At 34.7% G+C, this 13,370-nt stretch overlaps 2 protein-coding genes across 2 annotated transcripts in view; both read left to right on the top strand.

The window, feature by feature from the left end:
- Nucleotides 1–7,731: 7,731 nt before the first annotated feature.
- LOC137724707 (G-type lectin S-receptor-like serine/threonine-protein kinase SD1-1) lies at nucleotides 7,732–9,365 on the top strand. Its single transcript, XM_088694181.1, has 5 exons — nucleotides 7,732–7,870; nucleotides 7,948–8,159; nucleotides 8,236–8,473; nucleotides 8,566–8,716; nucleotides 8,894–9,365. Exons 2-5 carry the CDS (start codon nucleotides 8,099–8,101, stop codon nucleotides 9,188–9,190), a joined length of 747 nt encoding a protein of 248 aa, XP_088550307.1. The 5' UTR covers nucleotides 7,732–7,870; nucleotides 7,948–8,098; the 3' UTR covers nucleotides 9,191–9,365.
- A 654-nt stretch (nucleotides 9,366–10,019) lies between these two features.
- LOC137726847 (G-type lectin S-receptor-like serine/threonine-protein kinase At4g27290) overlaps nucleotides 10,020–13,370 on the top strand; it is a 3,663-nt gene continuing 312 nt past the window's right edge. Inside the window, exons 1-7 of the mRNA XM_088694178.1 lie at nucleotides 10,020–11,377; nucleotides 11,747–11,863; nucleotides 12,068–12,222; nucleotides 12,300–12,510; nucleotides 12,628–12,865; nucleotides 12,961–13,111; nucleotides 13,264–13,370. The exon at nucleotides 13,264–13,370 is cut by the window's right edge and continues 312 nt beyond it. Of these exons, the coding sequence (XP_088550304.1) occupies nucleotides 10,069–11,377; nucleotides 11,747–11,863; nucleotides 12,068–12,222; nucleotides 12,300–12,510; nucleotides 12,628–12,865; nucleotides 12,961–13,111; nucleotides 13,264–13,370 (2,288 nt within the window). The 5' untranslated portion in view covers nucleotides 10,020–10,068. The remainder of the gene's footprint in view (nucleotides 11,378–11,746; nucleotides 11,864–12,067; nucleotides 12,223–12,299; nucleotides 12,511–12,627; nucleotides 12,866–12,960; nucleotides 13,112–13,263) is intronic.

Here is a 13,370-nt window from a genome sequence, read left to right as displayed (position 1 = left end):
CATCATTGCATGTATTAGTAGTGGCATACATATATATATATGTGTATTTGGTGCTGTGGACGCACAGGTAAGTGCCAGGTAAGCGGTATTCATGTTGTTATGCAATAGTAGTTTGAAATGCTTAGAGAGCTCATAATCTGCACCCCGGTGTTAGTGCTCCCGCCCAGGGCCAGGGCATAGTCCTTCACGTGATGTTCACCCGCACCACACGCTCGCCTTGGATCCAAGTAGGTGCATAGCCTTGTCGTGCAGACCACATTAGGTGGTTCCGACTCGTAGGTGACCCGCGATTATTCGCATAGTCTTCACGTGATCTTAGCACTAGAGCGTATATATTACACCCAGTCCTGTCGTACAGACCACGTTAGGTGGTTCCGACTCGTGTGCAGATTCAGTTATTGAGTTGAGAGTGGAGCTCTAGATGCAGCCGTACAGGTCACGTTAGGTGACTCCCGGCTGCCAGATTATATGTTATTGATGTGATTTACGCTTGAGCATTTACATGTGATTATGAGTTTCCGTTGTGGCATATTCTCGAGCATGAATGGCATATCATGGAGCATGATTGACATATCTATACATACGTATATATGTTCATTTTCTGGGAAGTATACAGGTTTTACGGCGAGGGGTTAGAATGTATTTTGCTAAAGAGTTTTCAAAGAACTTTGTTTTTGCCCACTCACGCTTTTGTTTTGCGCCCCTCCAGGTTCTAGTGGTCTAGCAAGTTCGGTGGTTTATCCCAGAGGGCGTCCCGGCATTTCTGACAGACATTCACCATTGTAGGGTCACCTTCGGGTGTATATATGTCGCAACTTTCCTTTTTGACTGCTGTAGACTTGCTCTGAAATTGTGTCTCACATACACTAGTACTTTGTATGCTAGTAGGTTTTTAATTATTCGTACTTTTATATTACTATCTTAATCGCTTCCGCACGCGCACATGGCTACGTCACCTTCGTGTGACGGCCAGCACGCCCTGATCTCGGTCGGGGTGTGTCAGCTACCGTGCTACCAACTCCCTTCAGAGACATTAGGAAGAAAAGTACCGATCGTAACATTTTTACCCCTCCTTTTTTTCGTTTTCTTTTTCCATTGAATTTCTTTTCCATTGAAATTTTTTTCCTAAAACTATTTTTTATTGATTTTTAAAGTTGAAAATATGAGAATATCTTTAAATTTAAGTTTTAAATCATTAATTTCAATTGTTTAAATATTAATTATAATAGATTTAGAATGGGAAAATATATTTTGAAGAACATGAATGTGATAGTTTGTAGTTATGGTAAGAGAAATAAAAAAAATTAAAAATTTGAAAAGAGGGGGATCGGTACGAAACTTGCGACTTTGTTTTAGTTCAATTGCGAGTTGGTTAGCGATTGTACATGCATTTGATCGCTACCTTACTAGCAACTCCCCTCAGGGACAATAGGAAGAAAAGTACCGATCGTAACATTTTTACCCCTCCTTTTTTTCTTTCTCTTTTTCCATTGAATTTCTTTTCCTAAAACTATTTTTTATTGATTTTTAAAGTTGAAAATATGAGAATATCTTTAAATTTAGGTTTTAAGTCATTAATTTCAATTGTTTAAATATTAATTAGAATAGATTTAGCAAGGGAAAATATATTTTGAAGAACATGAATATGATAGTTTTTAGTTATGGTAAGAGAAAAAAAACAAAATAAAAAAATTGAAAAGAAGGGTATCGGTATGAAGTTAGCGACTTTATATCGGTTGAATTGCTAGTTAGGCAGCGATCGTAATTCCATACGATCGCTACCGTGCTACCAACTCCCTTCAGAGACATTAGGAAGAAAAGTACCGATCGTAACATTTTTACCCCTCCTTTTTTTCGTTTTCTTTTTCCATTGAATTTCTTTTCCATTGAAATTTTTTTCCTAAAACTATTTTTTATTGATTTTTAAAGTTGAAAATATGAGAATATCTTTAAATTTAAGTTTTAAATCATTAATTTCAATTGTTTAAATATTAATTATAAAAGATTTAGAATGGGAAAATATATTTTGAAGAACATGAATATGATAGTTTGTAGTTATGGTAAGAGAAATAAAAAAAATTAAAAAATTGAAAAGAGGGGGATCGGTACGAAACTAGCGACTTTATTTGAGTTAAATTGCTAGTTAGGGAGCGATCGTTTTTAATATGATCGCTAGCTTACTAGCAACTCCCTTCAGGGACAATAGGAAGAAAAGTACCGATCGTAACATTTTTGCCCCTCCTTTTTTTCTTTTTCTTTTTCTATTGAATTTCTTTTCCTAAAACTATTTTTTATTGATTTTTTAAGTTGAAAATATGAGAATATCTTGAAATTTAGGTTTTAAGTCATTAATTTCAATTGGTTAAATATTAATTATAATAGATTTAGCAAGGGAAAATATATTTTGAAGAACATGAATATGATAGTTTGTAGTTATGGTAAGAGAAAAAAACAAAATAAAAAAATTGAAAAGAAGGGTATCGGTATGAAGTTAGCGACTTTATATCAGTTGAATTGCTAGTTAGGCAGCGATCGTAATTCCATACGATCGCTACCGTGCTACCAACTCCCTTCAGAGACATTAGGAAGAAAAGTACCGATCGTAACATTTTTACCCCTCCTTTTTTTCGTTTTCTTTTTCCATTGAATTTCTTTTCCATTGAAATTTTTTTCCTAAAACTATTTTTTATTGATTTTTAAAGTTGAAAATATGAGAATATCTTTAAATTTAAGTTTTAAATCATTAATTTCAATTGTTTAAATATTAATTATAATAGATTTAGAATGGGAAAATATATTTTGAAGAACATGAATATGATAGTTTGTAGTTATGGTAAGAGAAATAAAAAAAATTAAAAAATTGAACAGAGGGGGATCGGTATGAAACTAGCGACTTTGTTATACTTAAATTGCTAGTTAGACAGCGATCGTAATTTCATACGATCGCTAGCCTACTAGCAACTCCCTTCAAGGACAATAGGAAGAAAAGTACCGATCGTAACATTTTTACCTCTCCTTTTTTTCTTTTTCTTTTTCCATTGAATTTCTTTTCCATTGAAATTTTTTTCCTAAAACTATTTTTTATTGATTTTTAAAGTTGAAAATATGAGAATATCTTTAAATTTAAGTTTTAAATCATTAATTTCAATTGTTTAAATATTAATTATAATAGATTTAGAATGGGAAAATATATTTTGAAGAACATGAATATGATAGTTTGTAGTTATGGTAAGAGAAATAAAAAAAATAAAAAAATTGAAAACAGGGGGATCGGTATGAAACTAGAGACTTTGTTTTAGTTGAATTGCGAGTTAGCTAGCGATCGTAATTCCATATGATCGCTATCTTACTAGCAACTCCCTTCAGGGACAATAGGAAGAAAAGTACCGATCGTAACATTTTTACCCCTCCTTTTTTTCTTTTTCTTTTTCCATTGAATTTCTTTTCCATTGAATTTTTTTTCCTAAAACCATTTTTTATTGATTTTTAAAGTTGAAAATATGAGAATATCTTTAAATTTAGGTTTTAAATCATTAATTTCAATTGTTTAAATATTAATTATAATAGATTTAGCATGAGAAAATATATTTTGAAGAACATGAATATGATAGTTTGTAGTTATGGTAAGAGAAATAAAAATAAATAAAAAAATTGAAAAGAGGGGGATCGGTATGAAATTAGCGACTTATTTCAGTTAAAGTGCTAGTTAGCTAACGATCGTAATTCCATACGATCGCTAGCTTACTAGAAACTCCCTTCAAGGACAATAGGAAGAAAAGTACCGATCGTAACATTTTTACGCCTCCTTTTTTTCTTTTTCTTTTTCCGTTGAATTTCTTTTCCATTGAATTTTTTTTCCTAAAACCATTTTTTATTGATTTTTAAAGTTGAAAATATGAGAATATCTTTAAATTTAGGTTCTAACTCATTAATTTCAATTGTTTACATATTAATTATAATAGATTTAGCATGGGAAAATATATTTTGAAGTTGAAAAGTACCGATCGTATTTTCATATGATCGGTATGAAACTAGCGACTTTATTTGAGTTAAATTGCTAGTTAGAGAGCGATCGTATTTAAATATGATCGCTAGCATACTAGCAACTCCCTTCGGGGACAATAGGAAGAAAAGTACCGATCGTAACATTTTTACCCCTCCTTTTTTTCTTTTTCTTTTTCCATTGAATTTCTTTTCCTAAAACTATTTTTTATTGATTTTTAAAGTTGAAAATATGAGAATATCTTTAAATTTAAGTTTTAAATCATTAATTTCAATTGTTTAAATATTAATTATAATAGATTTAGAATGGGAAAATATATTTTGAAGAACATGAATATGATAGTTTGTAGTTATGGTAAGAGAAATAAAAAAAATAAAAAAATTGAAAAGAGGGGGATCGGTATGAAACTAGCGACTTTGTTTCAGTTAAATTGCGAGTTATCTAACGATCGTGATTCCAAATGATCGCTAGGTTACTAGCAACTCCCTTCAAGGACAATAGGAAGAAAAGTACCGATCGTAACATTTTTACCCCTCCTTTTTTTCTTTTTCTTTTTCCATTGAATTTCTTTTCCGTTGAATTCTTTTTCCTAAAACTATTTTTTATTGATTTTTAAAGTTGAAAATATGAGAATATCTTTAAATTTAAGTTTTAAATCATTAATTTCAATTGTTTAAATATTAATTATAATAGATTTAGAATGGGAAAATATATTTTGAAGAACATGAATGTGATAGTTTGTAGTTATGGTAAGAGAAATAAAAAAAATTAAAAATTTGAAAAGAGGGGGATCGGTACGAAACTAGCGACTTTGTTATATTTAAATTGCGAGTTAGCTAGCGATCGTAATTCCGTATGATCGCTAGCTTACTAGCAACTCACTTCAAGGACAATAGGAAGAAAAGTACCGATCGTAACATTTTTACCCCTCCTTTTTTTCTTTTTCTTTTTCCATTGAATTTTTTTTCCTAAAACTATTTTTTATTGATTTTTAAAGTTGAAAATATGAGAATATCTTTAAATTTAGGTTCTAACTCATTAATTTCAATTGTTTAAATATTAATTATAATAGATTTAGCATGGGAAAATATATTTTGAAGAACAAGAATATGATAGTTTGTAGTTATGGTAAGAGAAATAAAAAAAATAAAAAAATTGAAAAGAGGGGGATCGGTATAAAACTAGCGACTTTATTTGAGTTAAATTGCTAGTTAGGGAGCGATCGTTTTTAATATGATCGCTAGCTTACTAGCAACTCCCTTCAGGGACAATAGGAAGAAAAGTACCGATCGTAACATTTTTACCCCTCCTTTTTTTCTTTTTCTTTTTCCATTGAATTTCTTTTCCTAAAACTATTTTTTATTGATTTTTTAAGTTGAAAATATGAGAATATCTTTAAATTTAGGTTTTAAGTCATTAATTTCAATTGTTTAAATATTAACTATAATAGATTTAGCAAGGGAAAATATATTTTGAAGAACATGAATATGATAGTTTGTAGTTATGGTAAGAGAAAAAAACAAAATAAAAAAATTGAAAAGAAGGGTATCGGTATGAAGTTAGCGACTTTATATCAGTTGAATTGCTAGTTAGGCAGCGATCGTAATTCCATACGATCGCTACCGTGCTACCCACTCCCTTCAGAGACATTAGGAAGAAAAGTACCGATCATAACATTTTTACCCCTCCTTTTTTTTGTTTTCTTTTTCCATTGAATTTCTTTTCCATTGAAATTTTTTTCCTAAAACTATTTTTATTGATTTTTAAAGTTGAAAATATGAGAATATCTTTAAATTTAAGTTTTAAATCATTAATTTCAATTGTTTAAATATTAATTATAATAGATTTAGAATGGGAAAATATATTTTGAAGAACATGAATGTGATAGTTTGTAGTTATGGTAAGAGAAATAAAAAAAATTAAAAAATTGAACAGAGGGGGATCGGTACGAAACTAGCGACTTTGTTATATTTAAATTGCTATTTAGGCAGCGATCGTAATTCCATACGATCGCTAGCCTACTAGCAACTCCCTTCAAGGAAAATAGGAAGAAAAGTACCGATCGTAACATTTTTACCCCTCCTTTTTTTCTTTTTCTTTTTCCATTTAATTTCTTTTCCATTGAATTTTTTTTCCTAAAACTATTTTTTATTGATTTTTGAAGTTGAAAATATGAGAATATCTTTAAATTTAGGTTTTAACTCATTAATTTCAATTGTTTAAATATTAATTACAATAGATTTAGCATGGGAAAATATATTTTGAAGAACAAGAATATGATAGTTTGTAGTTATGGTAAGAGAAATAAAAAAAATAAAAAAATTGAAAAGAGGGGGATCGGTACGAAACTAACGACTTTATTTGAGACAAATTGCTAGTTAGGTAGCGCTCGTATTTTTATATGATCGCTAGCATACTAGCAACTCCCTTCAAGGACAATAGGAAGAAAAGTACCGATCGTAACATTTTTACCCCTCCTTTTGATTTTTTGGATTCAGTTTTTTCCGAAAGGATAAAACTGATTGAACAGTTTCATTCAGTTTTTAAATTGATTGAACGGTTGCATTCGGTTTTCTTTTTAACAAAAACTGATAAGCATGAACGGTTGGGGAAGTTCAAATTATGCCATTATATATATGGCAATAAAATCAGAAACTGAAATCAATTTATATAATCATTCCTCCATATTTCGCTGAGAAACCACACAACCAATTCGTCAAGAATCCAAGTTCGAGTGCAAGAACTTGGATTAGATAGTTGTATCCCGCAAGATAGACGTCCATCGAACTGCTGCACTGGTGTAGGAACGAATTTCTGTCTTAGGAGATTGCTTCTGCAAGCCTCTATCTTCAAGAAACAAGTCAGTGATTTGTGATTTTATATATAATCTCATTAAGTGTTTATGTTCTAATATATTGTGTTTGTCGTTGAATTTTCCATTCGAAATAAAACTGTGCAAATTGTTATATAATATATACTTAACATTTGATTGGTTCTAACAATTTGTCCCACAATCTTCGAAAGATTCGAATTCGGGATATTGGTCTGATGGATGTGTTCGAAGGATTCCGTTGGCCTGCAGCGATAGAGATGGCTTCATAACGTACAGTGGGATTAAATTGCCAGACACATCAACCTCGTGGTTTGATAAAAGCATGAGTCTTAAGGAATGCAAGGGATTATGTTTGGGAAACTGCTCATGTACTGCGTGTGCAAATCTAGACATCAGGGATGAAGGAAGTGGCTGCGTGTTTTGGTTTGATAACCTCACCGACAAAAGAGAATTCACTCCCGGCAGTGGTCAAGACCTCTATATACGGGTGGCAGCTTCAGAACTAGGTACGTCTTCGACCTTTGTCTGCAGTATGCAAAGTAGGGTTTAAATAAGTTAGTGTTAAAATCACAGTTACTGCAACACTACAAGATCACATGAAAAGTTTGTTTTAATACGGAGATTTCAGATCATGCTAAGAAAAAGAGCAATTCCAACAAGAGACAGCTACTAGCAATTGTCCTCAGCTCTGCAGTTTTTCTCATGGGATTGCTAGTTGGAATGATATTGTACATACGGAAGAAGAAACTCAGAAAAGAAGGTAACTATTTTTGGACACATTAAAAATGTATTAGACAAGGGAGTTTGTATTTAATTTCGATAGTGTAGCTAACTGTTCACATCATTTTATATATGCTGAAGAAACTTCTACTATTTCAGGACTTAGAAGAAAGAATTGCAGAGAAGAGTACCTTGGAGAAGACAGGGAAGAGATGGAGTTACCACTGTTTGACTTGACCACCATAGCTAAAGCCACTAACGACTTTTCAAGCTGCAACAAGCTAGGAGAAGGTGGCTTTGGACCTGTGTACAAGGTAACATAAATTCATGCAATGAAAATTAGCTATATTGCTATACCAAATTTAAGTCTTTTCAAAATGATGGTCCATAGGGTACACTGATAGGAGGAAAAGAAATTGCAGTAAAGAGGCTTTCAAAGAATTCCGGACAAGGAATGAGAGAGCTCAAAACTGAAGTTATGCTCATAGCTAGACTTTAGCATCGCAATCTTGTTAAGCTTCTCGGTTGTTGCATTCAAAAAGATGAAAAAAATTCTAATATATGAATTCATGCCCAGCAAAAGCTTGGACTTTTATATTTTTGGTATGATCCTTCATTTTCAACCTTATTTACCCAGGATTCAATGTGCCATTGAAATAACAGACTTAAATTTTTTTAGATCAGGAGGGACAAAAACTGCTCGACTGGCCTAAGTGCTTCCACTTTATCGTTGGAGTTGCCCGAGGACTTCTTTATCTTCACCAAGACTCTAGATTAAGGATTATACATCGAGATCTGAAACCTAGCAATATTTTGCTAGATGATAATATGAACCCGAAGATTTCAGACTTCGGCCTAGCTAAAACATTGAGCGGTGATCAAAGTCAGGCCAACACAAATAGAGTGGTTGGAACCTAGTAAGCATGCTTGGACTTGTTTTGTGGTTTATAATTTCATTGTTCTGCTTTTGAAATTCTTTCTGATTGGTCACTGCATATTGATCTGGCAGTGGTTATATGTCTCCGGAATATGCAGCAGATGGATTTTTCTCGATGAAATCTGATGTTTTTAGCTTTGGAGTCACACTGCTTGAGATGTTGAGTAGGAAGAAGAACACGGGATTTCATCATCCAGATCACGACCACAACCTTCTTGGACATGTAAGTTTAACCAACGAGGTGATGATATTTTACATTAAAAAGAATAGTGAATTAGACGGTGCTCTTCGAAGCACGTCTTGTAATGACATGCCATTTAACAGTGTTGAAGGTCTGCAGCAAAGCCCCTTTTACATATTAGGCCACTAACATAACATACATGTTTCAATTTGTTTTAAGGCATGGATACTATGGGTTCAAGATAAACCACTAGAACTGATCGATAAGATGTTTTGTGATTCGTGGAACATATCTGAAGTGTTAAGGTATCTTCATGTGGGGATGTTATGTGTGCAAAGAGTACCTGAGGATAGACCAAGCATGTCATCTGTGGTTTTGATGTTGAGCAGTGATGTTGCCTTGCCGCCTCCAAAGCAGCCTGGTTTTTACACTGAAAGAAGCATCCCTGATGCACCATCAAGGATGCTTCTATGTTCAGAGAATACTTTCAGCAGTAAGGTTATAGAACCTCGGTAGATCATCATTGCAGTGCTTGTTAGTCCTTCAATCTACCATCACAACACGTGTTCGGAAGGTTGACATGAAGCTTATACTCTTAGCTGGGAAACAACGAGACATGCGATTATAACTTTTGAAAGAAATGTATTTACGATTTAGTATTTCCTAAAGCACAACAAAGAAAGGATTTGGAGTTGTTACGTTGCATGAAGAAAATTTAAGTTATAGTTAAAGTTGTGTTTATTATTTATTAATTGTACTTTATTATTTCTTATTAAGATAATTTCATTGAGAAGGAAAGTAGATCATGCATATGTACATAGGAAGTTGGAGAAGCAAAACGAGCCTTGCTCCAACAACACTGTAAACTCTTCTGAAGGAATGCCATATTTGGCTAAGATCACCAAAATGTAAAGCTTTATGGATTCCTTGAGGACCTGACGTCTCATGCGGGCTGATACTAGCACGATCCATGCACTTAGTTCTGGTTCGGGTATTTGATCGAACCAGGCGGGCGATTTGTAAATCGCCGGAATAAACACTCAAGTCTGGTTCGGGACGTTTGGTGGTTAGATTTGACCAAAAGATGTAACTTGTGAAACAGAAGTGAATGATTGCTTCATGATACCACTATTGGTAGAAAAACTTCAGTAGACCACGTGTTCCCGCACACACAAATTCCACACTAGAGTGAGGCAGAAGTTTTCTATCCATCGTTGAAGTGGTCAGATTTATCAGCTGCCGGTCAATTTAGTTTATCCTTTCACTGAGACCAACTTTTCAAACCAAGGTGTCCAAGGTGACTCCAAAGTCTTAACAAAAAGAAAAAAAAATGGTAAAGGAAAAAGACACTGGAAAGAGAGTTAATTTTTTCTTCTTCCAACTCCTCTGCAGAAATGTACAGTTTCAGAAATATGCCAATGCAGTCCTTGAGGAGCATATTTGTGTGTCTGTTCTTATTATCCTTCCTAAGGATCTCATCTGCAGCTACACTAGGCACAATCACTCCGAGACGATCTATTAGAGATGGCGAAACTCTGGTTTCAGCAGGTGGAGGCTTTGAACTGGGATTTTTCAGCCCTGGTAACTCGAAAGGCCGGTACTTGGGGATATGGTACACAGTTTCTGCTGATACAGTTGTGTGGGTAGCCAACAGAGAAACACCACTTGGTGATTCGTCCGGATTTTTGAAGCTGACCGAGCAAGGAGTACTAGTCCTCCTTAATAGCTCAGACAACGTTGTATGGTCATCGAATTCATCAAGAACCGTGGGGAATCCAGTATCACAACTCTTGGATACTGGAAATCTTATTGTGAAAGACGGAAATGAAACGAACTCGGATTACTTCTCGTGGCAGAGTTTTGATTACCCTTGTGACACATTCCTACCGGAAATGAAGCTTGGTTGGGACTTAGCTAGCGGTTTAGAGAGGTATGTCTCGTCTTGGAAGAGCACAGAAAATCCTGCTCCAGGAGATTTTTCACTACGGATAAGTCGTTGGGGCTTACCACAACTTGTTACTATGAAAGGAGCTAAGATACAGGCTCGAGGAGGGTCATGGAATGGTGTTCATTTTACAGGATATGGATCTAGTGGAATAAGAAACCCCAATCCATTACCTGGGGCTGAATTTCGGTTGAACAAGAATGAGGTCTACTATGAGTACAGGCTCCTGAACAGGTCGGAGTTCTCGAGATATGTATTGAACCCGTTAGGCATCACACAACGGTTCACATGGGTGCACCAAACACAGAGTTGGGAACTTTCCTTTACATTCCAAGCAGATCAGTGTGAAAATTATGCCTTGTGTGGTGCATATGCTACTTGCAATATCAACAACGCTCCAATATGTGCATGCTTGAAGGGATTTGCACCAAAATCTCCAAAAGATTGGAACTCAGGATACTGGTCCGGTGGGTGCGTTCGAAGGACTCCGTTGGCCTGCAGCCCTGGAGATGGCTTCCTAAAGTATAATGGGATTAAATTGCCCGACACATCTACCTCATGGTTTAATAAAAGCATGAGCCTCAAGGAATGCAAGTGGTTATGTTTGGAAAACTGCTCATGTACGGCGTATGCAAATCTTGATATCAGGGAGGGAGGAAGTGGCTGCTTGATTTGGTTTGACAACCTTATTGACATAAGAGAATTCGCTATAAGTGACGTTCAGGACCTCTATATACGGATGGCAGCTTCAGAACTAGGTAGCTCCTAGACTTTATTTTTGTTTCTAATGGTGCATAGAAAAATCACCATATATTTTGAGATTAAAATGGAATGGGGTTTTGTCCACATTTTATGTTTTTTTTTTTTTTTTTTTCATTTTCCTCCCCAAGGGGGTTCGATAAGCCAGCAGTTAGAATCCGCACGGTGAAAATCATTGAGGTTTTTTTAGATTTAGGTCCATAATAAAAGGCAGAACTACATGTTCATCCGCTTGAAAATTAAGTTAGGAGCAGCATGGCTAAATGCAGCTGGTCATAACATCAAAATTACTGCAACATGAGAGATTGCTCACCAAATCACACAAAAGTTTTGTTTTGATTGGGATATTTTAGATCATTTTGTGAAAGAGAGCAAGTTCAACAAGAAAAAACTACCAATTCTCATCAGCTCCGCAGTTTTACTCCTGGGAACGATTATAGCTGGATTGATATTGTACATACGGAAGAAGAAACTCAGAAATGAAGGTAAAAATCCCAGACAAGGACTCCGACTTCTATTTTATTTTTGTATATATGATTATAAGATTCAGGAACAAAAATATATATCAGAGTATCATGACATTGACAATGAAAAATGCAGTAGATAAGGTGTTAGTATTTTATTTCGAAAGTGTAACTAACTGCTCACATCATTTTTACCCGTACTGAAGAGATCTCCTACTGTTTCAGGAGTCAGAAGAAAGGATTTCAGAAAAGAGTACCTTGGAGAAGACAGGGAAGGCATGGAGTTACCGCTATTTGACTTGACCACCATAGCCAAAGCGACTGATAACTTTTCAAGCAGCAACAAGTTGGGAGAAGGTGGTTTTGGACCCGTGTACAAGGTAATAAAAATTCATGCAACTAAGATGAGCTACTTTGCTATACAGAATTTAAGACTTTTCGAAATGGTAATCCATAGGGCACATTGATGGGAGGGAAAGAAGTTGCAGTTAAGAGACTTTCAAAGGATTCTGGGCAAGGAATGAGGGAGTTCAAAAATGAAGTAATACTGATAACCAGACTTCAGCATCGGAATCTCGTAAAGCTTCTGGGCTGTTGCACTCAAGAAGATGAAAAGATTCTAATATATGAATTCATGCCTAATAGAAGCTTAGACTTCTTTATTTTTGGTATTGGTTCCCTCCGAAACTAACCATGTGGCTTTTAGATCATACCATCCTTCACCTTCAAACTTATTTTACCAGGATTCAGTGTGACACTGATTAACATGCTTAAAGTTTCTTCAGATGAAGAGGGACGAAAGTTGCTCAACTGGCCTAGGTGCTTTCACATTATTAGTGGAATTGCTAGGGGACTTGTTTATCTTCATCATGACTCTAGATTAAGGATTATCCACCGAGATCTGAAAACTAGCAATATTCTGCTTGATAATAATATGAACCCGAAGATTGCAGACTTCGGCTTGGCTAAAATATTTGACACAGATCAAAGTCAGGCCAACACAAAGAGAGTGGTAGGAACCTAGTAAGTATGATCAAACTTGTTATATGATTTATGTTTTAAATTGTGCTGTTCTCCTGAAATTCTTTCTCACTGGTCACTGCAATTTGATTTGGCAGTGGTTATATGTCTCCCGAATATGCTGTAGATGGAATTTGCTCGATGAAATCTGATGTCTTTAGTTTTGGAGTTATACTGCTAGAGATGTTGAGTAGGAAGAAGAACAGGGGATTTTGTCATCCGGATCACCACCTTAACCTTCTTGGACATGTAAGTATAACAAACGTGATGCTGATATTTTACTTTAAAAAAAAAAAACCTCGTCTAATGAAATGCCGTATAAAAGTATAGAAGGTGAGCAGAATGCTCCAATCACATGCAATTCTACTAACACATCATATATGTTCAACTTTTTTTTAAAGGCATGGATGCTATGGATGCAAGATAAACAACTGGAACTGATAGATAAGACTCTTTCTGATTCGGGCAATATATATGAAGTGGTAAGGTGTCTTCACGTGGGGCTGTT

This window comes from Pyrus communis, chromosome 5 (genome assembly GCF_041283825.1).
Source record: "Pyrus communis isolate YQ-2024b chromosome 5, ASM4128382v1, whole genome shotgun sequence".
Lineage (NCBI taxonomy): Eukaryota > Viridiplantae > Streptophyta > Magnoliopsida > Rosales > Rosaceae > Pyrus > Pyrus communis.
The sequence above is the reverse complement of the archived record's forward strand: the minus strand, read 5'-3'. Positions and strand labels throughout refer to the sequence as shown.

Excerpts from the sequence above, each read along its gene's own strand:
- LOC137724707 (XM_088694181.1), top strand. The coding sequence starts at position 8,099 with ATGAAAAAAATTCTAATATATGAATTCATGCCCAGCAAAAGCTTGGAC. Across the intron at positions 8,160-8,235 it reads CTTGGACTTTTATATTTTTG|ATCAGGAGGGACAAAAACTG; the intron begins GTATGATCCTTC and ends AAATTTTTTTAG. Across the intron at positions 8,474-8,565 it reads AATAGAGTGGTTGGAACCTA|TGGTTATATGTCTCCGGAAT; the intron begins GTAAGCATGCTT and ends TTGATCTGGCAG.